The sequence below is a fragment of the Strix uralensis genome, chromosome 3, assembly GCF_047716275.1.
Source record: "Strix uralensis isolate ZFMK-TIS-50842 chromosome 3, bStrUra1, whole genome shotgun sequence".
Taxonomy (NCBI): Eukaryota; Metazoa; Chordata; class Aves; order Strigiformes; family Strigidae; genus Strix; species Strix uralensis.
This window is the reverse complement of record NC_133974.1, coordinates 78,071,330-78,098,713: the sequence shown is the minus strand read 5'-3', so window position 1 is coordinate 78,098,713 and position 27,384 is coordinate 78,071,330. Positions and strand designations below refer to the sequence as shown.

Genomic DNA, 27,384 nt, shown 5'->3' with positions numbered 1-27,384 from the left:
TAATTTTTAAAATAACTTTCTTCAGACAGCAAATGAAGTATTGTTTTTGCACTGAACGAGCCATGGAAAACTGCAAAGTTTTAGACTAGTTCTATAAAGCTATTTAAATAAAATTAAGAATTTTATGTTACTAATAAAAGCACTCTTTCGAAGTTTGTCCTTCCAAACTCTTTAACCTTCCCTGTCATTAGGGCTGACTGATAAGCCACCAGCTGTTTTTTTCTTCCTCGTGCTACAATGCATTCTCTTCCTTTTTAAGGCTAGTATACCCAAGCAACAAACAGCAGGATTTAAGCCAGCTGCCAGAATGTCACAAACCTATATATTTAGCTCCGCTCTCATTTATTGCCATCTCTCAGTGTCAACCATTTAATGTTCCTTTTGCTCCAGTCTACTGACATTCCTCACTGAGCTGACAACACTGCAGGCTGGATCAGCAGCTAGGAGGTACAAGAACACACAACAACAAAGCAGAGACCGTATCAGTTATCACAGACAAAAGCCATGCCTTGTCAAACATACTCAAGGTGAAAAACATTTGGGGTTTTGGTGCCCCCCTCCAAATTTCTTATCTCATTTTCACTGTTTATGAATTGTGTAATTGTTTCTATAAATATTAACTTTAGATCTTTAGTGAAACAGCAACTTCTTCTTTTATCATGTTTAATTAGCATTATCCTATCTTCCCCTAACAGGACAGAAATTCTCCTGTTTGTACTATATTAATTTGAACTATTTGCTTCACTTCTGCCTTCTCAATGCTTTTCATACAAATATAAATTGTGCACAGAAGTCATATTTGCTTTCCATTTAAGGTTGTTTTAAACATTAACCCTTTTCCTCATGACACAAGTTTAAAGAAAATCTTAATAGGGCAGTTTCAATTCCATTTCAAGTAGCTATAAAATAATATCCCTCAAAATGAATTTTATGCTACATGCTCTGTTCATGTAAAAACACTAATCTAATTACTGCCATATTTTGGAAATAATTGGATTTTAAATTGCTTAGAATTATCAACATAAGTGAGAAAGCCTTAAAGATAGACAAATTAACAATTTCATGGTTTTAAAATAGGAATCTCTGTTATCGTTAGAGGCCCATTTGCAATGATTTAAAGGCCACAGTACAGTTTGGTAGTTCCCTCCTTTAAGTGGTCATAAAAACCTTTAAACAGTAATTGAAAGATTGTTAACAGAAACTCTTTCAGGAAATCAGATCCCATGAACAATCTAATAGTAGGCATGCCTAAGCGAGATAGTGAATAATCTGTTTCATCCTATTCACAAAGATGAGGTTTTCAGAACAGTGACAAGACATCAGTTTCAATAACACCAGGAGATGAGTAAAAATTGTTCAATTCCATGCTCTACTTGGGAATTGTGACACATTTATCTAGAGAATTAACAAGTTGTGCTGTGTGTAAATGGGTCTCCAAAACCTAATTGTAGGTTCCAGCAGTGCCCTCTAAGCCTCACAGTTTATATCATTAAACTCATATTCCAATAACAAAGGATCCTCAGGATATACAGTCCAACAACTAATTTCCATAATAATACCTTTTAATTAGATGTGACTACATGTGACATTACCCAAGGCACTTGAAGTTGGCAATTTTGCTGCAGACTACTTCCAATTCTCAGTAATTAGAAGTGAGAAAGATATGTTTAAATTGGGGCACCACTGCAGATGGTGATACTGTTGTTACAAATACTTTGCAGAAATGAAAATTCTTATATGTATTGGACACCATTCTCTTTTTTAAAATTATCACAGAAATGCAGTCACTTTTCCTTCCCAAAAAAAGGAAGAGCGGACCAAACAAACAGGCTTTGAGGTTATACTTAAGTTTATGCAAAGGAGAGGTGCTCAGGAACCACTTTGTTTCATCTTATTAGTTACTAGAACTTTAGACATAAGTTCTGCATCCCTTTCAAGCAATAGATTTTATGCTGAATTATTCAGTGTTTTATAATTCTAAGTTCCAAAAATAAATTTATTAGTCACCTTGCAAGGTGAAAGGAAACACAGAAATTGTATACTCCCAAATCATAAGGCCTTAAAGCTGTATTATATAAATAGTAATTACTATTTTTTCCTCCACAATAGCACTCTGACATGAAATGTTTGGGTTTTTTTTTTAAAAAAAAAAGGTAAAGGACCACACCAAGCAACAGAGCAACTAAACCCATGATAAAGATGCATAGTATTGTTTTGTGGAGAAAGGCAGGCATTACCAATGACAACTGTAATAAAAGTTTCCATATTCAACCAAAATATTTGGGGGGAAAAGCCATTTTATTACATTTCTGAATTGAGTGACAAATTAAGGTATTAACCTTCCTAAACAGAAACATGCTTTCCATTCATGTGTCTGATTTTAACTACCTAATTTAGCTGACTAAATGGTAATTTATCATCACCCAATATTAGGTATTTTTGCTTTGCTCCTTTACTTTTACAGACATCCAAGTATTGGTAACACAACTGCAATCTGATTCATAGAATTAAAGCTCTCTAGTAGAAACAAACTGATTTATATGAATTCAAGGGGGGGGGGGGGGCAGGGAAATCAGAATTCTTACCTAGTTTGAGACAAATCAACTTCTGAAATACTTGTATCTTTAAATATATTGAAAAGGCTCCAGTATCTCACAATTAGAACTACAAAAACTCACGATTTAAACACAGAATGATAACACTTAGCCATAGGAGCTTTGTACCTAACAATTTCTATGTACATAGTTTGCACTGCATTAGATTCATTAGGAGTTGATTTACCAAGAGAGGTCTAGAATCTCCTGGCATGAAAATACTGAAACAAGTTACAGAAAGTAATTTTAAATTGTTTCATCAAAACAAAAGCAATCTCGCCCCTCCCAAATGTTTAGAACAAAAAACAGTGGGGTTATATAATTAGTAGTGCTAGTCATTCTACTACAGATTTCACGAAACATGCTTCAACCAAGTATAAAAGAAAAAAGACTAGTAGCTTACAATGTCTACTTGCTGTTGTCCTACTATTTCTTCTAAAAAAATTATGAATAGGTTTCTCAATGTTGACCATATTTAGAGTGAAAAATTGAACAATTCCGTTCACCTTCTGAAAAGGCTGATACAAAAGTATTCAATACACATGTACAGCTGTCAGAATCAGTAAGTTTGCAAAATTCAAGCCTAGAACTGCAGAACAGGTCAGAAATGCAGAAGATATCTCAAGTTATAGCCCTCTGAATATTTCCTTTAGTGCTTTAAGGTCTAATCCACCTCATTCACTTTAAATGACTTCTGCTTAAAAGCTGTTATATTACCAAAGTTTAACTCTCTGCTCTATCTGTAAGAAGGTAATACATAAAAAGACAAATGAGGCAAAACTGAAAAGTGCCTACAACACGTTAAAAAGGCTAACTGGTCAGGAACAATTAAGGGTACAAGTCTCATGACATATGCATTATATAGTGTTATGTGCTTCAGCTAGCGCCAAGCAGTAGAGAGCAGAAGTACTACAGTCCAGTATTACAGTAGTAATAGTACCTCTTCATATCAAATCATATTGAATCTATTATCCTAAACATTTACAATTACAACACTACTAAAATAGCAGCATATCAACAATTACTATATTCAGGCTTCATTTCTATCTAGCTTTTGCCTTTTGCCCAGGGGCTTGTCGAGCAAGAAGACAGACAGACTTCAACAGTTCTGTGATGACCACCACCACCACAACCATTTCAACAAAAGAACTACCTCGTATTTGCCACAGGAAAAAAGGCATAAGAAAGAGTTATCACAAAGCTTTGAGATGCACTTCGGTTCACATGCCAATCTACCTGCCTCTAGTAACATATATCTCTATATTCCAGATCTATTTATGCCACAAAGCCAGAGTTCCAGGTCTGTCATTCAGCTTGCCCATCTGCTGACTCCCTGAAGAAACTGAAATCCTTCAGAAAGACTTACAAGCCTTTGTTCACAATTATCCAGGTCTCAAGGACAACATCTGCACTTGTGGAAGATAAAAAAATATGCAAAATGTTATTTTGGCCAAACTTGAAAAAAACCCAAAGAGATCAAAACCCAAGAAATACTGTTTCAGTATTTGTGTTGAATGACAGCAACTTTGCTTTACTTTTAATGCAAGTGACATTCACTTTTCAGTCAAATGAGTTCAAACTATAAAAATCAAACAACTGGGTTAAACAGTATGACCCAGAAGTTTAATCTGTTAATTTTATTAATATATTAATTATCATCAGTACTTAAGATACATTAACAAGATAACAATTGGCCACTTCCCCTAATCATGATAAAAAATCTGGAACAGAGATATTTATTTCATGCAGCATTCACAGTTTCAGACCACCTGTATTTGCCAGGGAAAAAAATCACCTGAGGATCTGCTGCATATTTAAGACAACTTTAAATCATAATTCAATGGATAATCTTCCCAAAGCAAGCAGTCCCCGTACAACTGACAACTGGACAAAGCCCTCGGTGTCTTTTGAAACTAAAGATCATGATGTTTGTAACTAGAATGAACTTGGAATTTTCAGGTCAGTATGTTCTGATTGTTTATAAACCACACAGCTGAAAGATATTCATCAAGCTTATGTTAGTACTCTGAAGAAATAAAAGCTTCCGAATAACCACTGATCAACCTAAGCAACTTAAGTGTTGGGTGGATGAATGTGCACCATTAGGACAGGTGCATGAGCCTTCCCAGAAGACAAGACAATTACTATGCTATCTAATAAGAGACAACTAAAATGAGTACAAGTAAGGTGTAAAAAGGAACTGGCTGCTCATCAACCAGCATTATTTTTCTAAAAATACTGAGTGTATGCGAAAGAAAAACAATGCATATAGTTTCAAATAAGTGTAGCAAATTTCAAAAGGAATAGGTGCCTTCACAGAATTCAACTATTTTACACTGCTTTTAATAAGAAACATATAAAAGCTTAGAATTGTGAATTAATATTATGCCAGAGTAACTGAAATGAAACAACTGTGTCCAACTACTGTTCTTATCAGCTTAAAAAACCAGCAGAGACTGAATAAATTGAGTAGATCCATACAATAGATGGACACCCATTAGCTACACAATCTCAGAATCTCCTACGCAGATATATCTATTGAGGTAGCATTTGTGTTTTATTCTAAATCCAACATTCAAAACTAAGGCAGGTAAACAACAGTTCCTAAGGTATGAAATAAAACACGGAAGAAAAGAAAGTTCTAAACAGAAAGCTGATTCATTTACAAGCTGGTATTTGTGTACAATCTTCCTCTCAACAGAATCATGGAAAAAGACCAAGTGACCAACATTGTCAAGACAAAAATACAAAGAACAACCATCCTGTCCCTTTGAATTATGGATCAAATTCAAATCAGAAACGAATGCTATAAATGCAATGTTACACTGAAGACTTTTCCATAACAAATAAAATACATGTTAAAATGTATTAATGAGTTAAGAACTTCACAAACAACAGAACCTAAAACAAGCACACCTCTTTAAAAAAACTAATCCATGTTCTCGCTTAAAAGGAAACCTTTTTATAATTAATATGCACCTCCAAGGCTTGTAGGCACTTAATCTAGTAATAAATGACAGACCTTTTAGTACTGGAAACGTAAGCTGATTTTTACCTGAGTATATGATTTAGGAGAGATACAGGGAAAGTATCAAGCTGATATTTTGAATGGTACTCAGAAATACTTTTAATACCAATTCAGGATGGGGCTTGGTGTGTTCTTAACCCAGTGAAACACAGAGCAAGCATAGTTAGTGAAGACTTGTGTTTCATTGATCTACCTATAAGAAGTTACATGCTGTCCTCTTACAAGAAAGCATTGAATTATTTTTGCAATGGCAACTCCATAAAAATCCGAGCGCACAAACAGTAATACCTGAACTACAGAGCTACTAAAAGGGAAGAAATATCTAATATGGCTGTCAAAAGTTTACTGACCCGGGACAGGGTGGGGGGGTGCAGAAAGATAGCATGGTATTATAATTGCTAGGTTAAGTTTCTGGGGAAAGTATAGCAGATCAGTGTTACATGTCTCCTTTTGTCAACTAACCAGAAGAAAAAAGTTTTAAAAGACCTCTTCATTCTCAAGAAAGGGGTTTTCTCTCTGTATTTCCTACCTCCTTAAAACACTGTACTTCTCAACTACAAACCCCATTCTTCAGGGGTCAACTTCAGCTCTCTGAACAAAAAGGAAGATCTGTTTTTGAATAACTGGGTGCATCTACTAGGGATCCTGATGCCTAAACAGTATTTTGTAAAACCACATACATATTTTTAAACACAGATCTACCTTGCTCTATTAAGTATGTATTTAGCCCTTACTCATGTATTTCAATATTTAGTGCAGTCCTCAATCCTACTTAAACAGCACGTTAATTCACAAAAAACTACCAACAAGTTCAGCAGGTGTACCCAAGTGTACCTGACCTATTCACAACAGCAAGCAAAAACGTCATGCTGAAGCACTTTCTCTTCTCTGTATAAAACCCTTCTTTACCGCGACAAACATTTGAAAAAACAGATTGAACAAAAAAACCCAGTGAAAACCAAAATCAATATTCCACAAATCTCTCTGCCCCACAACTGACCTTTCATTATTTGTATTCGTAAACAACTCTTCAGTTCATAGTCTTGCAAGAACTACTACGCAAAGTGTAAGTTCTGAGGGAAAACAGTTCAGCAAAAGGAAGCACAAACTGACACAAGAGTTGTAGTACACGACCAACTGAAGTCACGCACTCAAATATTTTTGTAGTCCATGAACTAAAGAAATTTATGCACATAAGGTGTAGAATTCTAAAACAAAAGGGGTATCAAGACAGCTCTGACCAAACAGATTGCCCATTGAAAGCCTAACTCTGCAGAGATAGTTACAATTGAGAGACAAGCCATAACAAAAAGGCACCATGCAAGCAAAACCAAGCATGATAGATGTTGACTACTAGGTCTTGTTCTTCAAAAAGTTCAGCTGGACATATCCTTTGCAAGCTCAAATTTTGTAATTCCCAAAGTTAACCATTTTTATAAGATTTATTCTAACTAAAATTTTAGATATTTCATTTACAGGAAAACAATAGGCATCTACAAACTAACTGTTCAGACTAGTTTTCTAGCCTACCATTCTCTTGGCTTCCCCACACACACTCCTCTTCATCCAGAGTGTACAGAAGGCGCCCAGATGTCTAGCACTAACTGTTAATGTCAGATTAGAGGACTCCTACCCTTATGAGTCAAAGCTGTATAGTGACTAAACAAGGAAAATAATCCACTATTTTCTACTACAAGTGTCATATACATGCTGGACGTCATTAGAAGTTTAATCCTATGATGTTAATTTTAAGAAGTTATTAACACAAGCATCACCATAACAAACCAGTATACTAACACATATGTTCAACTTGTGAATCAGTACCAGATGCAAATCATTCCTTCTCCCAGATTTCTGAATTTACTTTGAAAAACATTAAGGGAAACACTGTCCCTAGCCAAATAGCAAGTGCTATTTACATAGTCTTTACTTGTCTTACCTTCACCTTGTCTTCCTTTTTTTTTTTTTAATTTACACATACAAAAGAGAATATATGCAAAAAAGAGCAAAATTTGTAAGAATGAAATGGGGATAAGAACATTAACAGATAAATGACTAGGTAATCACCTAACTTAATTCCACTCAATGCTTGAAGAGTTAAATGGGGAAGAAATAACTCTCACAAGGATGAGATATAGACCAAGTTCATCTGTACTGCTGGAACTGATGCTGAGCCTGCATGACTACTGTCAGAGACTAAAGGACAGGATTTTTATCTCCAATGTATTCTCGATCGCCTTCCATCTTTTTGCATCCGAGGACAAATACGCTCTGGAGATCTGGCAGGCTTATTTCTGAATAAAATTATGGCAATGTGTGTCATCTTTCAGCAAGGTGCTACCAAAAATAGTAAGCTATTGAGTGTGAATCAGCGCTCAAAAGAAACTTATCTTTCAAAAGGCGAATCAGATGGTCAGTAATGGAAGGATATCAAATAAAACATTAGACAGAAAGGGTAAAAACACTTCATACAAATGTCTCCATTTTATTAGCATCTAAACAAAGGGGACCTTTCTCAATGATCCATTTCCTTACTATTTGCAACCAGAGTGTGTAAAACCTCTTATAAATATATAAAGTTCAAACTCAAAATTAACTTTTTTGCTCCCACTAATTCTACTAGAAAAATGTTTTTCCACATATCTCATTCAGACTGGAAATTAGTAATTAAACTATTTTAGTTCATACATTTGTACTTGACCTTTTGCCAAATCTTCCTTCAGCCCTGCTGGTACTCTGTAGCCCAAGTTTATTTACAGAGACCAGTTACATTCTCTCTTTCCTTCCTACTGCAAGGATAAACAAGGCCAGCTCTTTTAGCCTCCTTCCCTGTTTACCACTAGGGAGTGAAGAGCTTAATGAAAAGAATCAGAACAATAAATAAAAGATGATGTTATCATTTTCCTAATCCGTATTAGGAATGCTATTAAACTCTAATATTACCAAATTGAAAAAAGATTTAAGCGTTTTGTCAGTAAGTTCCCCATAGTAAAATGAATCCCTGTGTTCACCATTCTGTTGTATTAATTAAACAGTTTTAACTAAAATGGTCAGAAAGTACGCACAAGCTGTTTATCACTGCGGCCTTTGAGCTTCAGTATACTCGAAGGACATGCTACTTTAGATGCGATAATTACTGAGTTCTTACATTTTCACTGAAGAGGCACAGAAGAGTTCCAACAGAGAATTTCACATTAATCAGAGCTAACAGGGTACTTATTAATAATAAAGCCATGATTATAATGGAAAAACATTTATTCAGTCCAACATTTGTAGGTGCTAATTCCAAAAACTGTTTAAATTGATATCAGACAAAGTTTAGTCTCAGCTCTTTAGGGAAATTCAAGAAAATCAATCATTTATCTGAAGCATAGGAGATGCTAAAGACTATTAACTATCCACCCACAAACAATAGCATTCTTCTGCCTGCTAAGAGTTCAGTAACTTTCCTGACATCTTGTCTTCTTACTTTTTTAAACTCTGATGGAAGATATTTCTCCATTAATTGGAAATGCCTTCCAACTGTAACACCAAAGACTTAAATTAGCATACAAAGATTTAACTGTAGAGAGAACACATTTTTAACTGAAGGGCAAATTATGGACAACTAATGGAATTTAATCTTCTGAGTGCCTTATGCACAATTTCAAGTTTCAGGAGCACATACATGATTCAGAAAATCTAAGCAGCTCAAATCTCAGTTTTAAGATTAAAATTTCTATAAAGATCTAACATCTTCCAAGAGTGCTACAAGAACTATACAGAACTGCAGTACTGCAGCTTGCAATGGAAAAACAGTGAGCCAGAAAGCAGACCACCCCAACAATTACACAATTTACCAGATTGAGATTACATCATGGAAAAATGCTCCTTATTAATATGACATACAAAAGAAAACTAGTTACGCCTTAGCAAGATTTTTGCTTGTCTTCTACTTACTAGTACAGAAGTGGAAATGCAGACTCTACATAGTCGGCATTTAAAAACTACAGGCTGCTTCAGACAATCGATTTTTTGGAAAGTTGAACCTTGCATCAACTATGATCTCAGAATAAAAATACTCAATATGCACTCATAAAAAACTAAATTAAGAGTGTACAGGGGGTTTTATATATTTATTGTAGCTCTAATTAATTTTTATATATTCTTTCCTCTGTAGATACTCAAAGGACAGTCAAACATTAATATCAAAATGATGCAGGCTATGAAAATTTACTCTTTCATCTTTTCTACATATATGTATGTATGCTTATATATACATATAGAATACATAAGTTTGTTTAAACTTATGACAGACCATTATTTTTATGCCTCACAATTAATTTAGGAATCTGTGTACAAAATGGCACTATACTACTATTCAATATTTACTACAGTCAACTAATCTACATGCTTAAAACTGTAAGTCAAAAATATTTACCAGAACAAAAGTTTATTAGAACACCATAAAAGTTTTTTTGTGTTTCAGGGTTTTTTTCCCTATATTTTAGCAATAAAAATATTACTAAGTCTACATCAGAAAACAGTTTCTGGTCACTCTTCTCTGAATAATCTTTAAGTTTATCCATCTTTATGTCTTGGTAAGGTACACAAGATTGTCGGTTGGAAAAGAATGATGGCAACAGAAAGAATTAACTGGATTTATCTGACAAACTCACTCTGATATTCTGCACAGCATGTCTGCCTGCATCTGATAACAATTAAATCAATTGCTAGATATGAGTAAGAAGTTTCACATAACACTGTGATTACAATGAAATTATCTTTACAGGCGAAAATAATCTTTACAAGTGAATTTTACAGGGTTTTTTTTAAAAACAAGTTGGAATCACTATACTCCAGACCTTCTGAATGCTGTCCTAGCTTGAATGCAAAGCAAGTTATTTAATTTCTAACTTGCAGAAAGATCTTAGAAAGGGCCTACATACAAGGTTTTTTTGTATGTAGTGGTACATTCTAGGTGCTTAACCAATTATTGAGGCTGTACAGATCCCAGGTAGCTAGGATCAAATACAGACAACATGCAGACAGGGAGGAGCACATAGAGAATGGCTGGGCTTATCTCCCTCATGAAGCTTCAACTGCCAAGTACCACCATAGTGGTAGAAGCTGTACATTTTCTAGCTAACATTTCACATCATCTCACAGGCATCAACTACCTTTTTATTCCAGGTCACGTGTATCCAAATCACAAGCCTCTCCAACTTCCGAATTTGTAAAAGTGTATTAAATTAGTGACCACTTCAAGGTCATTCCTCAGAAGACCCACAAAGAACTAGCAGTAGCTAGAGAAATGATACACCCAAAGGTACACAAGTGCTTTGACAGAAACTGGACAAACTCTTTCCTCCTTATTTACACTACATTTGATAATTAACTAGCAGAGAAAAACTAAGCTACTACACCCCTGTTTTCTAAAGAAAAGCTTAATAATAATTTTAGGAAATCCAACCACTTTTTCTTCCTCCTATCTCATGATCCTCATACAGCAAGCATCAAGTTCTGTAAAAACTATAACCAATAATTAAGCCAACTCTTTGCAAAGGATGCACTGTCGAGTTATAAAACCAAGATTTCAACAACTAAGCTATGTTTCAAAAAGCAAATAAGCAACTAAGATATATACACATAACTAAGTGCAAAGCTACTTACGTTTCTTTATTGAATAACTGCATAGCACAGTTCCTCTCAAAAATCACCAATTCCAAGGAGTTTCAAAAGAATCACTGTTTTTGGTGTTGGGATATGTATTCATGTACATATATGTATACAGATATGCATATGCATATATTTAATTTGGAAGATAAATGGAAGGAAAGGGGAGAGAGATGTCCTTACTGCCAATGCAGATTATTTGAACACTTTTTCCAGTACAGATATTTTAACCCAAAAGCATCAAAAGAACTTTGTGAAAACTGAAAAGGGAGAGACATTTGTCTAAATATTTGGTTCTGAATAATGACTTGCACATAATATTCTTAGAGTATGGAACAATCAGGTTTGATTTAGAGACCTGTATGTTCTAAACACCATTAAAATAAAGCTCAATTTAGAGAGCTTAATCTAATTAATGAAACAAAGAAAAGCCACAGAAATACTAAGTGTTACTTCCAATTTTTGCTGTTCTGTACTGTCTTCCACTTTATACAACTTCAATGTGCAAATGCCTCACTTTGACCGGGCACTTCTCCACTGCAACAGGACCTCTAAATTCTATTAGGGAGGAATAACACAATTTCTTATTTCATCAGTGATCAGTGAAAATGGTTGGGGTAGATTTTGACAGGACTATTTTTCTACGAGTTGTTTTAACAAACCATTCAGACCACAGGAGTTATAAATAGTTTTTCTAGTTAAACCATTCTCCCTCAAAAAGATAGGTGTACAATAGAACAGAACACCCAAAGGAGAACATAACATTGGCATACAAGCATGGAGCTTTGCTTAAGGCAGGTAAAAAAAACCCCACAACCCCAAGATAAAGACACTTCTATATCCAACAGAACTGCTCACATAAGTATGTGACAAACAATAATTAAGTACAGTCTCCAAAAGGTCTCTAAAGGGTCTCCAAATATTCTTCAACTGACTCTTAGAGACATACTAAGAGGAAAAAACACTGTCCCAAGAACTACTTCCCTTATAAAACTCACTACACAGTGTCTTAGGAATGACAGTACTGAATGAACAAGATAATTCAGATCTTAGATCTACAGCTTTATAAGCCATATTAGTTTGGTATTTAACACAACCTTCTTCCACTCACACTACAAATCAAGCCACCAAGTGGAACATACACTGCTTCCCTAAGAAGTATCTTGTCAAAAGCAGTTCAGAGTGATCCAAGGGTAGCATCACATGAAATTTACATCTACAAACAACCACAAGGATCAAAAAATAATTTAGGGACTAAAAAGATATACTTACATCTGGATATTCTTTTACAGGCACATATAGTTTCTCTTGTAACTGTACAATAGGTCCCACAGCATCTGGTAATTCTGCACTTCTCTTCTCCGTACTACCATTTAATGTGTCGTTATACATGTCTTTCCGTACTCTGCTAATTTCTGTGGGGGGAAAAACGTATATTAGGTATTAAATACAGTAACAGGTTATAATCTAGCATGACAGTCTTCTCTTTCTAATCTTTATCAAATCTTAATGCCATTTTCTTCCTCTTTTTATGAGCATCATGGTAACTTGAAAGAAAAATCTACTCTGGTATTGTTTAGTTCTTTGTGGTGTGTTGGTTGTTTTTTTAAATTGCAGCACGAATCTTAAATGTTTTCTTCATGTCTGTAAATTTGCTGCCTACTCATCCTGTTTATGGAGTTCAGCTATTGTTATGTGCAGCTCCTTAGAACACTTAACAAGATTGTTCACATAATTTAAAAGGTGTATAAAAACAGCTCTTTTATATATTTGTTATAATAAAGCATCTAGAAAGAAAAAAATTTAGAAATCTGTACCTAACAAAAAATACAGAAATGCATCTATACAGTACTATTTGCTAGCTATGAGATTAACTACAGCATTTGGAAATGAAATGGTACATCTTTCAGTAATGAGAAATCTGACAACTCAAGGACGCAGCTACTGAGCGCATGGCATTACAGCGAACTAGTAAATATTGTTCTACTGACTACTCCCAGTGAGGTAATGAAAAAATGAAGTCAAGTATAGTATCAGGGACCTGGGCAACCACTATATACACCTAGAAGTCCTACTACTTCAGTGAAAAGTAATGAAAAACTCAACAGCACCAGGAAACAAGTGGACTTACAAGTACTGTTTCTACCAATTACACCTGTATTACCCACACCTTGAGTTAGGTACTTGCAAGATACAGTTGAGTAGTTCCAAACAAGGTAGTTAACAGATAATTTGATTCAAATCCAGGTTAGTTTCACTAAACTGTAACAATCTTAGAATGAAAAGAGCTTTCTCTTATTTAACCAAAAAAACGTATTTAACAAGAACCTGTATTTCATTCTAGAACTCTTACACTGGTATTTAAATTGCTGCTGTAAGAATAAAAAACCTCACATTTCATAAGTTAGGGAATCCCAACTAGTATAAAGTTTTCTCACTCAATAAGTTTATTCCAGTATCACTAAAGAATTACTTAAAATGAATGTATTAACCAGGTTCCAAAACGAAAACTAACATTTAAACAAGCATTGTTCCCAAAGCATTAAGACTTATGATAGTGTAGGCTGTAAAGCAAAATCAGATATCTATAATTCCAGTTTTAGAATTGTTACAACTGCTTTTAAAATCTTCAGAATTAAAATGAAACTGAAAACAGAAATTTTATGTTTTCATCTGACCACAGGAAGCCACAGAAATGAGAAGTCACTTGAAACTCTAGCAGCAGACAAGAGATTAATATAACCTCTGTTTCATAATCACCTCTATTTTTTCTCTGGCAAATAATTTATAGATGAGATTTCACCACTTGAAAAGCTAGGGGTGAGAGGGAGAGCATCAGAAACAAATCTCTGAAAGGCAACAGACCTAATTTTCAACCAAGTTAGTCCAATTTAATTCTAACAAACTTACTCTGCATATTCAAGAACAAGTTGTTTCTCCACTGAAAACTGACATACTCCATCATATATACTATATAATGATTTGGTGGTTAACATCTGTTTAGAATGAAGAACACAAATTTTGTCATCATATAATCATAGCTCAAGGAAAAAATCCACAGCTGCTTCTGCACTGACAATTTTGGCAACAGGCACAAAATCCTTAGAACTACAAGCAGTATTTACACTGGCTTCAGTATATAAAGAAATTCTTTAGCACATCACTTTGAACAAATATTACTATCTTTTGGCATACTTTGTTTCCTTTTCATTCTCTTCAGATTTTCCATTAACTTACACTACACTGAAACAAGCTAGGCAGTCTGCCGAACTGAGGTGTAAGTAGCAACACGGTCATTTTTATTTATATTTGGCAGCTACAGAGTAGTCTCACTGATAATTTCATTTTAAATTTTATCTTTCATTGTAGAATATAAACACTAACATTAGGTATCCTAGTTTTCACAGGAGAGAAAGAACATTTATTTTTATCTTTCCCTTGCAAATACTCATATGCCACATTCATGACGCTGTAGAGCCAAGCATTCAGAACACGCATAGATAGCATAAGATGACTTGAGGACTACCACTGAAATCTGGCTTGTGTGAAACCTAAGCCATCTATCACATCTCAAACATCATACAGAATGAAGACACCTACGAACTCAGAATCTTTTACTCTACTACAGGACCAGACACCTGGAATTTAGTTTTCTTTGCATATGTAGGTTTTTATCTCAAGACATTGGTAACACTGACAAACATCAGGACAGGGATAGGCAGCTACATCAAACCAGCATTATCATGGGCTCCTCAAGTGCTACTGTTTCTTTCTGTCTCTTGGCATTTTATCTTTTCTCTTGCCTTAGATACTTTCCCTAAGACCTCAGAATAAACATTCAGAAGCAATAGGTGAAACAACAAGCATGTATTCCCAGTTTTTCTTTAACTGCGATCAGGTCTCTGAACTCCCTTTCTGTATAACTCACTGTCTAGGATCCTCTCTTTTCACTTATCTTGTATTTGGCAGAAGTGAAGGACTAGTGCTAAAATTATAAAATAATGAGATCAAATCTCCAGTTCACCCGTTCTCTCTCACTTCTGTCTGTGGATAGAACACAACCTATCTTCGTCCCCAAATTGTTAGTCCAGCCGACCACAAGCATTCTACCAAATACACAACCCTTGAAGTTATTTAGCTGCTTAATATGCATCCTGGGTTTTTCCAGGTTCTGCTGAATCTTTTTTACACATGTCCAAGATGGTTTTTTTTCTTTTATGACCACCAGTAGTTTTCTCAGATACCTGCCTCTTGTTTAATCACACCTTTTGTGTCTCAACAAGAATCCATACAACATATTAAATTTTGATAACATAAACTTTCCTTTTACTGTCCTCATTAAACCAAACCCAAGCTTCTAGTGTCTTGATTTGCCACTCACTTAAAGCAGTTACAGATATCTGCAGAACTGCTACTGTATTTGCAGCACCTCCCTCAAGAGTTTATCAGAAGTGCAGTAATATTACAGAAAGCCTCACCAAGCAGCACATTAGAAAAGGTAAAAGCTCTAATCTCCTTTCACCTCTAGCAAGTATCAGTTTTATTCTGTTCTGAAATACTTAAAAATCTGAGGACAGTAGTACAAAAGTAGGAAGGTCACCTCTCCCAAGCACACCTTTTTATTTTTTACCACTAAATCCACATATCATCAAAAATAAGAGGAACTCAACTAAACACCCTTTTATTTAGATTTATTTCACATCGTTTCTTACACACTACCAACCAGGTATCTCGTCCTCCCTTCCCAAAAGCTTCTTTGGTATGTCTCTCATGAAATCACACTTTCGAATTTCATTTGCAAGTCTTTAGCTCCTCCACATTTATAATTCTTTACAAATTCTTCCACCATGGCATCTCACAGGAAGACAGCTGATTTAAAATTAAGGAAAGCTTTACTTTCATAACAGACATCTAAGTACAGTTCTACCTCCATCTTAACACCAGTGTTAATGATGTTGTATAACACTCAGGATTTAAAAGAGAATAAGGAGAGATACTTAATTATAATTAATATTAAGCTCAACATGATCTGGCAATGTGTGCAGGCAGCCCAGAAATCCAGCCACATCCTGGGCTGCATCAAGAGCAGTATGGCCAGCAGGTCAAGGGAGGGGATTCTCCCCCTCTACTCTGCTCTCGTAAGACCCCACTTGGAGTCCTGTGTCCAGATCTGGGGCCCCCAATATAAGAAGGACATAGACCTGCTTGAGCTGGTCCAGAGGAGGCCACAAAGATGATCAGGGGGCTGGAGCACCTCCCCTATGGAGGACAGGCTGAGAGAGTTGGGGTTGTTCAGCCTGGAGATGAGAAGGCTCTGGGGAGACCTTTTAGCAGCCTTCTGGTACCTAAAGGGGCTACAGGAAAGGTGGGGAGGGACTCTTTATCAGGGAGTGTAGTGATAGGATGCGGGGTAACAGTTTTAAACTGGAAAAGGATAGATTTTAGATGTAAGGAAGAAATTCTTTACTGTGAGGGTGGTGAGGCACTGGAACAGGTTGCCCAGAAAGGCTGTCGATGCCCCCTCCCTGGAAGTGTTCAAGGCCAGGTTGGACGGGGTTTTGAGTTTTGAGCAACCTGGCCTAGTGGAAGGTGTCCCTGCCCATGGCAGGGGGGTTGGAACTAGGTGATCCTTAAGGTCCCTTCCAACCCAAACCATTCTGTGATTCTTTGATATAATAGTAGACATGGCTAAAAAAAGCCTACAGCAGCTTCACCATAGCTCTAACACCTGTGAGCTCTGCAAATGCAGTAATAGGCCTCCCTAGATCTAAGTACCCAACTGTACTGTAGATAGAAGCAGAAACTCATATGAAGAATTTTTAAATTCACGTTATTCACCTTCAACACCACTCTGGTCTGTTCATTTTAAGTAATAAGTTTAGCAGTAAATGACAAATTTGTCTTGCTCACAGCAGGGCAGTGGAGGTACAGACTCAAAAAAAGACAAACTGTTTTCAATATAATTATCTTGTTCTACCTTAATATGGCATGACATAGTCACCTATGGTGGCAGTGACACACATTCTGGTCCAGGAGAACATTTGTCTTACTCTGTTCCTGAAAACTATGCAAGTAATGTAGTCTTTTGTTTCCTTCATCTACAGAGAGTATTTTTCAAACTCTCTTAACACCTTCCTAAAATACAATCTGAAGCAGGACACACCGTTTATACTGCCTGCACTGCCTACAGAGATGTACTTTTTTGATTTCTTCATGACACTTTAACAATAAAGCATTCTTTCCTCTTCAGCACATGAAGAACTGTGTTCAGATGAATGTTTATCATCACATTAAAAACCACCAAGAAGTTATTGCTTTTCAGCTGTCAATTATCATTCCCTTAGAGGAAGCAAGACTCTGCACATGTGTTTAAGACTGTTGGATTGCAAAGTAAAATGGGTTTACATAAACCACTCAGCAAGCATATTCAAAGCAGGAAATGACTGAAAAGGTTCAAATTCTCAAAATCTCTCCTATCACTTCCAGAGTTGCAAACCACCCTCATCCCAGTGCCCACAGCTTTTAGAATTTCTCGTCATGAAGGCTTCTAAATTACAAAGCTTTAGCTTTTGAAAGAAGAGCAGACTTGGACGCTGTTTTTAAACCAATGCATTCCTCACTGCACTTTAAACTAGAACTAAGAATTTGAAGAACTGAAACAAAACTTCTGTCAACAATTTGCTCCAATTTAGCTACAGCTGTTTAAACAGAGCTAAACTGATGTCACTCTCAGCCTATGTTCCTTTCCTAAGTCTAACATGTTAAGCCATCAATGCACACAGAATTTAATTCCTTAAACTGATGAAATTAAGAAGTGTTTACCTGTCACAGAAAAGCCACTTATCTGTCATTCTTGATTTTTACAACACACAGCAAATAGGGGTGGAACAAACCAGTAGCCACAATCAGCAAGAGATTCAGAATGAATCAAAACACTAATCATCTTATAACAGTCAGCATGCTTCCTTAAGGAAGCAAAGCACCACACACAAAGATTCTCAATCACAAGCTAATTTCCATATTAAAAAAAGTTATGAGCAAATTTTTTGAAGTTAAAAACTTAAGAGGTACAGTGAGAAAGACAGTTATGGTCATATAGATAAAAATCTGCACAGTACTTGGATCTCAGTGATGCATAGAACATTCAGTTTCAGTTTTCTACTTTGTCACAGAAATCAAGTTATGACACCAAGTTTTTTTACATACAGTTAATTTAATATATTTTGACATGAAGAGTTCATTCTTACATTTGTTTCTTACATATTATGGCACTAGAAACAAGTGTGACTAATGCTTTCAGTATTTCTGTAACAATTTTTTGTGAAAAGTGAAAAATTCTGATAACTATCTATCAGAGACAACTTCAGTAAGTCCACTCAAATTCATGAGACTAGCATGCATTGCGCTGAGAGGGCCAGAGGGGAAAACGACTGATTCAAGTCCCTTCTCATTCTTTACTACTAAAAAGTTTCATGGGTTTTTTTTTTTCAAATGTGAAATGCAACAAAATGTGTGCGAAAAGTTAGTATTCTTATAAACTATTTTTACTGCACACAACTGCTGGTGTATCATCAATTCAGAAATTTAAGAGATACTTTTAAGCAACAAAACATATTTTTTCCAATTCTTTTTCCATCAGATAGGTCCCCAAACTAGTAAACAAAGGTTACAAACATTCTAACATACAATTACCACTTTGGAGGATCCAAATCCACTGAATATGGATCCAGGGCTTATCCAGGCAGACAATCCATTCCACGTTCCATTAAAGCATTACCCATCAATTAGACAACTGCAACTAGATATCAGTTTGTTTTGTATAATATACAATGTTTTATTCAAACAGCATCCAATAATATTGTAAACAAAGAACCTGAAAAATGTAACTAAGAATGCAGGGAAAAAAAAAAAAAAAAAACAAACAGAAAAAGTATAACTATTATATTCTGCTCTTATTGAAAAATCTCTAGACAGGTGGATTATAACATCTCTTGAAAGCATTTTGGAGGCTATTACAGAGCATGTGCTCAAACTACAAGATGAGCAGCATGTTGATATTCACCCCCTGCCCAAGAAGAACCTTACTGATACAGCATGTACCAAATTTAAATACAACCTTTATTATAAACAATTAAAACAAGAACCAAAACAGTGACATCACCCCATTCACGTATTGAGCAGATCAGCACTTTCTCTCAGAAGAAATGAAAAAGAATCTGTACATTCTGGACACCACCACTGAGAATATAGCATAAGTCATGCAGACTCAAGTGTCACACGCCCCCTAGCCCCGAAAAGTGTTTGCATTTCAAATTTCAATTCCTCTTTTAATGCCTTGGAAAAACTCTGGTTGCTTTTCCCTTTGTCTCTCTGAGGCCAATCTAGCAGTACACTTTTGATGATTAAACTGTCAGTCCATTGATAAGCAGGCAGCACTTTCAGCAATTTGTCAGCACTCTCGGTATCAAAATTCAGTCATTTCTTATTGCAAGACCAGCCTGCAAAACTCCTTGTGTTGTGGGCAGTTTAAGGTTTGCATCAAACGGACTTCAAAACCAAATAGAGCACACTCATCTGTTCTCTTTGTATAAATGTCAACAGAAAGCTTTTAAGTGCTTCATTATTGGTGGAACATTGCAACTCGTGTTTTCTAATCTAGCAGCTTTAGTATGCTTGCTTGGCAAAGAAATACTTGTTTTTATTCATCACAATTTTAACAGTCTTCACTGTTAACACCAGCACTGTTTGCTACTATTGCTGATGCAGCAGAAATAGCAACGCCAGCAGAAAACCAATTTTTAATATTGTGCCACATGGACTTGTACCCCACATGCTTCATCAGTGTACAGACTGAAATGTTGGCAAGCACTTACTCTATCCACCCCCTGCTATTAATCAGTGAAATGCCTGAGCATCAGGCAAACTATATTCCCATCATCTTTCTTTCAAAAACCAATGCAGAGTAAAAAAAAAAAATTAGACAAATATGATCAAGCATGAAAGCTGATAAAACAGACAGTCCACTTCTGACAAATTTTCATACATCAGCAGTTTTGGTTTAGAGCATGACACAGAACTCTGACTTTTAAATTTAAAGTAATGCATTTGTTTCTACTTACTGAAATGTGCATTTACGTTATTTAATATAATGATACGTCAGAATGGCCAGGACAGGTCTGATTAAAAGTCCATCAACCCTGCATTACATCTGACAGGGGCAATCTGCATTCACTTAAAAAAATAATACAAAGATTAAATACAGTCTCCTCATTTTCTCGGTAAACTCAAAAAGCTGTACATTTGAGATTAAGTTATGTGTGTCCTCATATCCCAGTACTACACTCCAAAAAAGCTAAAAATCTTTAACATAAAAATCAGTTTAGAAGTTCCTCAGAGAATAGCTGAACAAGCCCTTCAGCTTGGTATCTTCAACTATCATCATCTAGCAACTGACATACACTATCCATCCACATTCAATTGAGTATCTTTGTCAAACTGAAAGCTTCTTGATTTAATTAACCAACAGACAGAAAACAGTACAACTAAACAAAGAGTCAAGGAAAATTAAGTGTTTTAAAAGTCAACATTAAAAATCAGGAAAATGAATCCAGAATATTCATCTCTTTGTTAAGTCTCAGCATTAGATCAGTCTTACACAATCACCCACGTAAACTAAATTAACATACACTGTTCTGCTTGTAACAGAATTTCCTTACAACATGGGTTAGATTAACAGCCTCAAACTCTTCAAAATGTTTTCCACTAGTAAAGTCCCCCAGCACAGCATGACTGCTGAAGCAGATTTGGTGGCTCACATTCACATCAGGTTTAATTATTATACTTTTAAAAATCTTCTACTCTAGCTTCCTTTAGCAGCAAGTTACCCCCAAATACTTAGTTACAAGTAGCACAGTTACACATACAGCTAGCTACTAAATTTATTTAAGATTGTTGGTTGGTTGTTTTTTTCCATACCCGGTAGAGTGAATCAAGTATTTGGCACCTAATCATAATAATAAATGACTTGAATATCTTTGATGAAGGAGAATCAGCAGTAATACAATTCTGTACAAACTAACTGTGATCAGAAAAATGAAAGGAGCCATCCATTCTATGAGATTTAAACAACAACATTACTTGTTGCTATTTAAAAACATCAGCTTAACAGTATCAGCTCAAACAGACAGAACTTCCATGGTTTTAGTTCCTCAGCTGTGTATTTTTCAAACAAAAGCATTTTATCTAGGTTTACTGTCCATTTTGTAAATTGTCCTTTGTGAATAATGCAGATTGACTGGTCTGCAATGGACTTTCTCTACCCAGACACTATTCCATGCTCCCTATGTTTAAATCCTTCCATTAACAACAGAGTCAATTGCTGTCCAATTTCTACAGGTATCTTCAGCATATGAAATAAATTGTATTTATGTTGAACAACTATGAAGTCATGTAATGGGAAGCTCTTCAGTTAAAGCCAGAAGGACATTCTCTCAAAAAGTATACTTCAGAAAACAGTAGCCTAATTCACATCAGAATTGCCTCGGTATCAGCAAAGAAATCCCACACCCTGTGCTATCCTCCCAGTATGTGCAAGGAGTGCCTAAAAGTGAAAGGCAAGGTGCTACTTTACAACCCTTAAAACAAAACAAGCTGATTTAAACAAATTCCTGGTTGAGACCCTCCAAAATAATCAGCTTTGAAGTTTAGTGGAGAATTAAAAATTCTAATGGAGTTATCTAAATTTCAGTTTTGTTTATTCTTGGAACTGAAAGGAAATCAAATTGTGAAAACTACTAAAAAAACAAACTACTTGAAAGAACTGAATAGCAGCACCATTAGATTCTTTCCTGCTTTCCAAGGGTGCATCTTAACACTCACCGTTTACAAAGACCAACATAAAGCACATTCAGGTTATTTTCTCAATCTTTTGGAAACCATCCACAACCATCCTCCACAGAGTTAGCAATTACAAGAAAACATTCCACTGGTTAATGCATTCTTTGTCTTTTGTACAAAAGGAGTAAAGGCATTTTTTTTACTTCAGTGATCACCCCAAAATAATTGACTATTCACTAACACAATAGTGTCATGGGAGTCTTCTCCCTGTTCTACTGTTTTAAGGCCAAAGTAAATTTCCCACATCTGAGGGAACACAAAACTTTGTGGCTGAAGTGTTTCAGGAACTGTTGCAAAGTGAAGATATATATCCTATGTTCTCTGTCAATTTTTCACATAGCTCTCTATCAGTCTTTTCCTTGTCATAAAACTGAATCTTCTATCATATATGCACACAGTGATAACCTGATACATGAAAAGCTAGCCACCTAGACCATACATACATAGTGAGTTAGAGGGGGAAAAAAAAAGTCAACATTAGCTGATTAGTCACAAAGAATTAACATTATGCATTTTTAACTTTAAAAGTATACTATACTGCTATTGAGATGCTGATGAAGACACTTTATAATCATAAAAACCTGGATTTTAGCACTAAGTTTTTGTGCATGTGACATCTAAAAAACTGTGATCATTGGTTATCAACCAAGGAATTTACCTAATACTGCAAGTTACGAAACACCAAAACCTGAGAAAGCAAATATATCTAATCATAAGCAAATTGCTTAGTTATAAAGTGAACATCTCTAACGCTAACCTGCTAGCATATCAAAACAAAGCTATTCCAATATTTGTAAAATCAATGTCTCTACATATACGAAGTACTATTTCATAAGATGCTGACCTGACAGCTTTCACCACTTCAACTGGAAACTAACTCACTTGAAAAGGACTGACTAGTTCCTCTCATTCCCAACTTATCTTTTTTTAACCAACCATATACAACAGTAATACAGTCCCACTTTTAAACACACTGCCCTATGCTGGCTCTGTCAGGATTTTATTCACAAGACTCTAAGAAAGTAACAATTTTTGGTTGACAAGCACCAAAATTGACATTGATAAGTTAGTCATCTACCACATTAAATACATTAACTATATTAACTAAATGCATTAACTGCTCTGACATTAAATACATTATCAAGATGCACCATGCAACTTGAAACTAACTTTTAAGTATTGGAAGACTTCCCAGAGTTAGGCAGTACACAAACAAAATCTCTACTTAATCACAATCTCTATTTAACACATAAGGAACACCGTAGCTTAAGAAATACAATAACACAGTTGACCAAACTACAGCCCTAAATTAAGTATTACCCACCTGTGTTAAAAGATTATACATGTCCAACATATATTTTAGCTTATATTTATTAAATTACAAAGCTTAATTAGCACAGGCATCAATACTTAATATAGCAGTAGTCAAATATTCCTGCATGTGGTAAACTGACAGATTTATCCATTACATTATTGATGAACCAAAGTTGGTTTAGATTTGGCTTTCATAAGTCAAGAAGATTTCAAAGGAGATGGCCATCAAATCAAGTTATAAACCTTAAACAAACAGAAGAACAACAGATTTTATTTAAGCTTAGATTTCAAAACAGGCGACTTTGATGAAGTAATGGAACTTGTTAGCAAAATCATCTCAACAGAGGTCAAAGATGAATGTTGGAATGAGAAATCTGGAAACTGGGGTTGAGACTATGAAAACCAAACACGTTCTCACGCAGAAAAAGGCTCCAAAACTTAGTTCAAGAATAAATATTACAGCCAGACACATTAGTCCATTGGTACTACTATGCCAAATTTCAGAAATGTTGAAAAACTTAAAATACTGGCGTGAAAGTCTGTAAAGCATGCTACAAGTTTACCCAAGTTAGACTGTGCTAGGCTAACATAATAACTATGAGAGTGCTTAAGAAAACAGAGCAGTGCTAAATTGAGTTTCCCATGCAACACTCTGCATGGAATTGAACTAAAAGGAAATGGTGATTCCTAGAAAAACTCTTCAAGGTATAAGCTTAAACAAAGTGACAACAACTGTGTTAAAAGTAGAACTGATTAAAAGGAGGTTAACCAAAGGTTATGGAAAACCTCATAAAGGGTTAATGGAATCATCTCTGAAGAATTAGTTAGTGAAAGTGGAATCTCACTGTGAATTGTTAATGTTGCACAACTAGGAGGTTCCTTCCCCCCACTCCCCCAGCCTCGAAGAATGTTCTGTTTGACAGGATGCAAAAGCCTTTATCAGTCACACACTGATCAAGAGGGACCAAGCAGTGACAGCAGTGGAAGAGCAACTATCTTAACTGATGTAGCTCAGTATGATATTTTCAATAAAGAATGGAAGAATTGCATGAACAACCCTGTTAAAATGCTGTATATTTTGGTCATCCTCATTCAGAAAAAAATTCTGAAAATATGAAAGGATATTTCGATCATGTAAAAATGGACAGCCACTCACAGGAAAAAATTAAGAGGTTGGCTTGAAAAAAATAAAAACAAAAAAAACCCCTGAGAGGTTTGCTCATTATCAAGACACTGACAACTGCCATCAGAATAAGAGTTAAAAAAGCAAAACGCACTGTAAAATTAAACAGATTTTAACTGGCCAAAAGTAATTGTATCAGTAAAAAACAAATTCTGAATTTGAGACACATGATTTTGGAAGGACCCACCATAGTGAATTATTATTTTGTTGGGTAAAAAAAATTAAATCAAAACATGATCTGTTTTCAGATAACATATATGATACATAGCTTGGGATAGGAATTCCTTATGAAAACAGTCTTCAAATTACAACAAATTAGACAGGCACACACCAAGAAAGAAATAATTCTGTATGCCAATGGTTTATCAAACTGCTATATGACCCACACTTATCATATGTACAGCAAGGTTAAGGTTTTTTTCTCAAGCACCAGTCTTAAAAAGAACCTATTAAGAACACTAGATATGCTAATAAATTCACTTTTACATTACTGTAAATCATAAATTATTATACAAGCACAATCAGTGACAGAAATTTCTATATGAGAAATAAAGTAAAAAATTTTAGTTACATCATTTAATACATTAACCAAGGTGTTGAAAGGACAAAACAATGCTTGTATTTATGCTAGGTAGTACATACAGAAAATAGCACTGCTTAAAAACTGTCACTGTTCCTCTATTACAACTGTTAAACAATTTCACATTGAAGTGATTAAGATAACCAGTCAGCTTTGAAAAGCTGCTCCTTTTTCATCAACCTAGAGGAAAAAAAAACAGTGTGCTTGAGTTCACTGCAAACACATACACCTGAATAATCTTCTAAAAGATAAATATACCTATGTAAACATGGTTCTGCAGGGAACTGAAACCTGGCAACAATCAAACTAAATCTTACACAACTGAGGCCTCACTTCAAGGTTAAAAAAATGGGCTGTTTGTAATTGTCATTTTTACTAAACCCGAGTATTTTTCCAGACTTGAACGTAAGTTAAGCTGAAGAGACATATTAGGATACTAATCTTACTGTTATCCATCCTTTTGTACCATGCATTAGTTCAGCCATCTGACTCGACACATTACCAGCAGGCAGGAAATCAGCAAGGCAACTAACTTTTTCTAAACATGCACAGCCAGCAAAACTTTAATGAAGAGAATCAACTACCACTAAAGCATCAACCTCTGATAAAGTGAGAACAAGAACATTGCTACTTAGGTTTCTTTTACTGCAATGAAAGGTACTAGCTATTATTTGTCCTATTTTATTGTTATTCCACAGAGTGAAAGGAATGTTCAATCTAACTTGCATTTGGGCATGTTAAAATATACTTCGTCCATCTTTCAAAGTTTCATTTCCTTCAAGAAAGAGTAAAGTTCCTCAACTACAAAAAAATCCATTAAGACTATTTTTACACAATGACAAAATCCCATTGACTATCAGAAGCACAGGTAGATTCACAATCTTTTTACTCTTCTATATGATAAACAGATCCTCACTTTTAAAAAACTACAGTGTTATCTGCTCTATTAGGTGGATTCTTACTTCAATAAACACAGAACCACACTCAGTTCCTTCAACCATAACAGAGCTATCACTAAGAATAATAAGACTGTAGATGGCCTGCCTACTCTGTAAACAGTAGCAAATATTTGGTTAGTGATACTACTCTTACCTCTGTAAGTAATCAGAATAAAATAGACTAGGCTGGGGCTTCTGATCATCCTTCTTTTCCATTTTACACACAATACTTGATTTGCATGTAACATCAAGCCCCCATTAGGCAGATCTGCCTTGACAGGTGAGGTAACCATAGTCAAAACTGCCCTCAGAGTATCTTGGTGAGTTCAAGTCAAAACTACCTCGAAGACATCTTTGTAAATGAACATCACTTTAAAGGTGTATCAAAGGTAACTTACACACTTTGCCACAAGATCCCAAGCGGCATGGTTATGTAGGCTGTCACAACAGTAATCAACTAAAACCTAATAAGACTAAACTACAGCCTTTACTCGGAAGACATCAATGCACTTTCTTCAGGAACACGAAGAGATTAGTATTTCTTGATAAATTTCTATTAACTTTTTTAGAGTTGCACAATGTAACTATCCTGGGAACTATGACAATATTCTCACCCTTGATTTCAAAATACATACCAAAAGTGACATTATTAATCGAAACAGCTCTTCAGATTTCTAATCCACAATTATTATTACTTATCAGTAACAATAATTACTACTATTACCAGACATTTAGGCCCTGCCTTGAGACAACACATCAATGAGGTATCACCTTCAAGAATATGCACAACACTTCTTTTCATGTAAATAAATATACACTGTCTTTGTCTATCTATACCCTATTACATCTTTAAGTTAATATTCTCTTGTTCAACACCAAGAGGTATTTTCTAAAAAAAATCTGAAGGAATTGCACTTTTCTGGGAAGTAGACCTTCATGAACAATCTCGTGAAACACCATAAAGAAATCAATGAGAGTGCTTGCAAATGGGATTTTTTTCCCCTAAGATACTCAAAACAATTGATTCTAGAACCCGTATCTTGAGGTTGAGTATTTGTTAAAATACTCACTGAATATAATTAAATTGAAAACTGAATATACTTATAGCATGCCTTGGTGTACCTTATGAAAAAAGCCAACATAACTTTATAATGCACTTGAGGGCACAAAAGTCTTGTTTAATAAGCATTCAGGGC

At 35.3% G+C, this 27,384-nt stretch overlaps 1 protein-coding gene across 11 annotated transcripts in view; it reads right to left on the bottom strand.

The window, feature by feature from the left end:
• The window catches only part of QKI (QKI, KH domain containing RNA binding), a 169,563-nt gene that overhangs the window by 116,963 nt on the left and 25,216 nt on the right, over positions 1–27,384 (bottom strand). For all 11 annotated transcript variants that reach the window (XR_012628186.1, XR_012628187.1, XR_012628185.1 and 8 more), the window contains exon 2: positions 12,550–12,692. Coding sequence is in view for 6 of the 11 variants with exons in the window: in XM_074862995.1 (XP_074719096.1) it covers positions 12,550–12,692 (143 nt within the window). In the remaining 5 variants the exon portion in view is untranslated. The remainder of the gene's footprint in view (positions 1–12,549; positions 12,693–27,384) is intronic.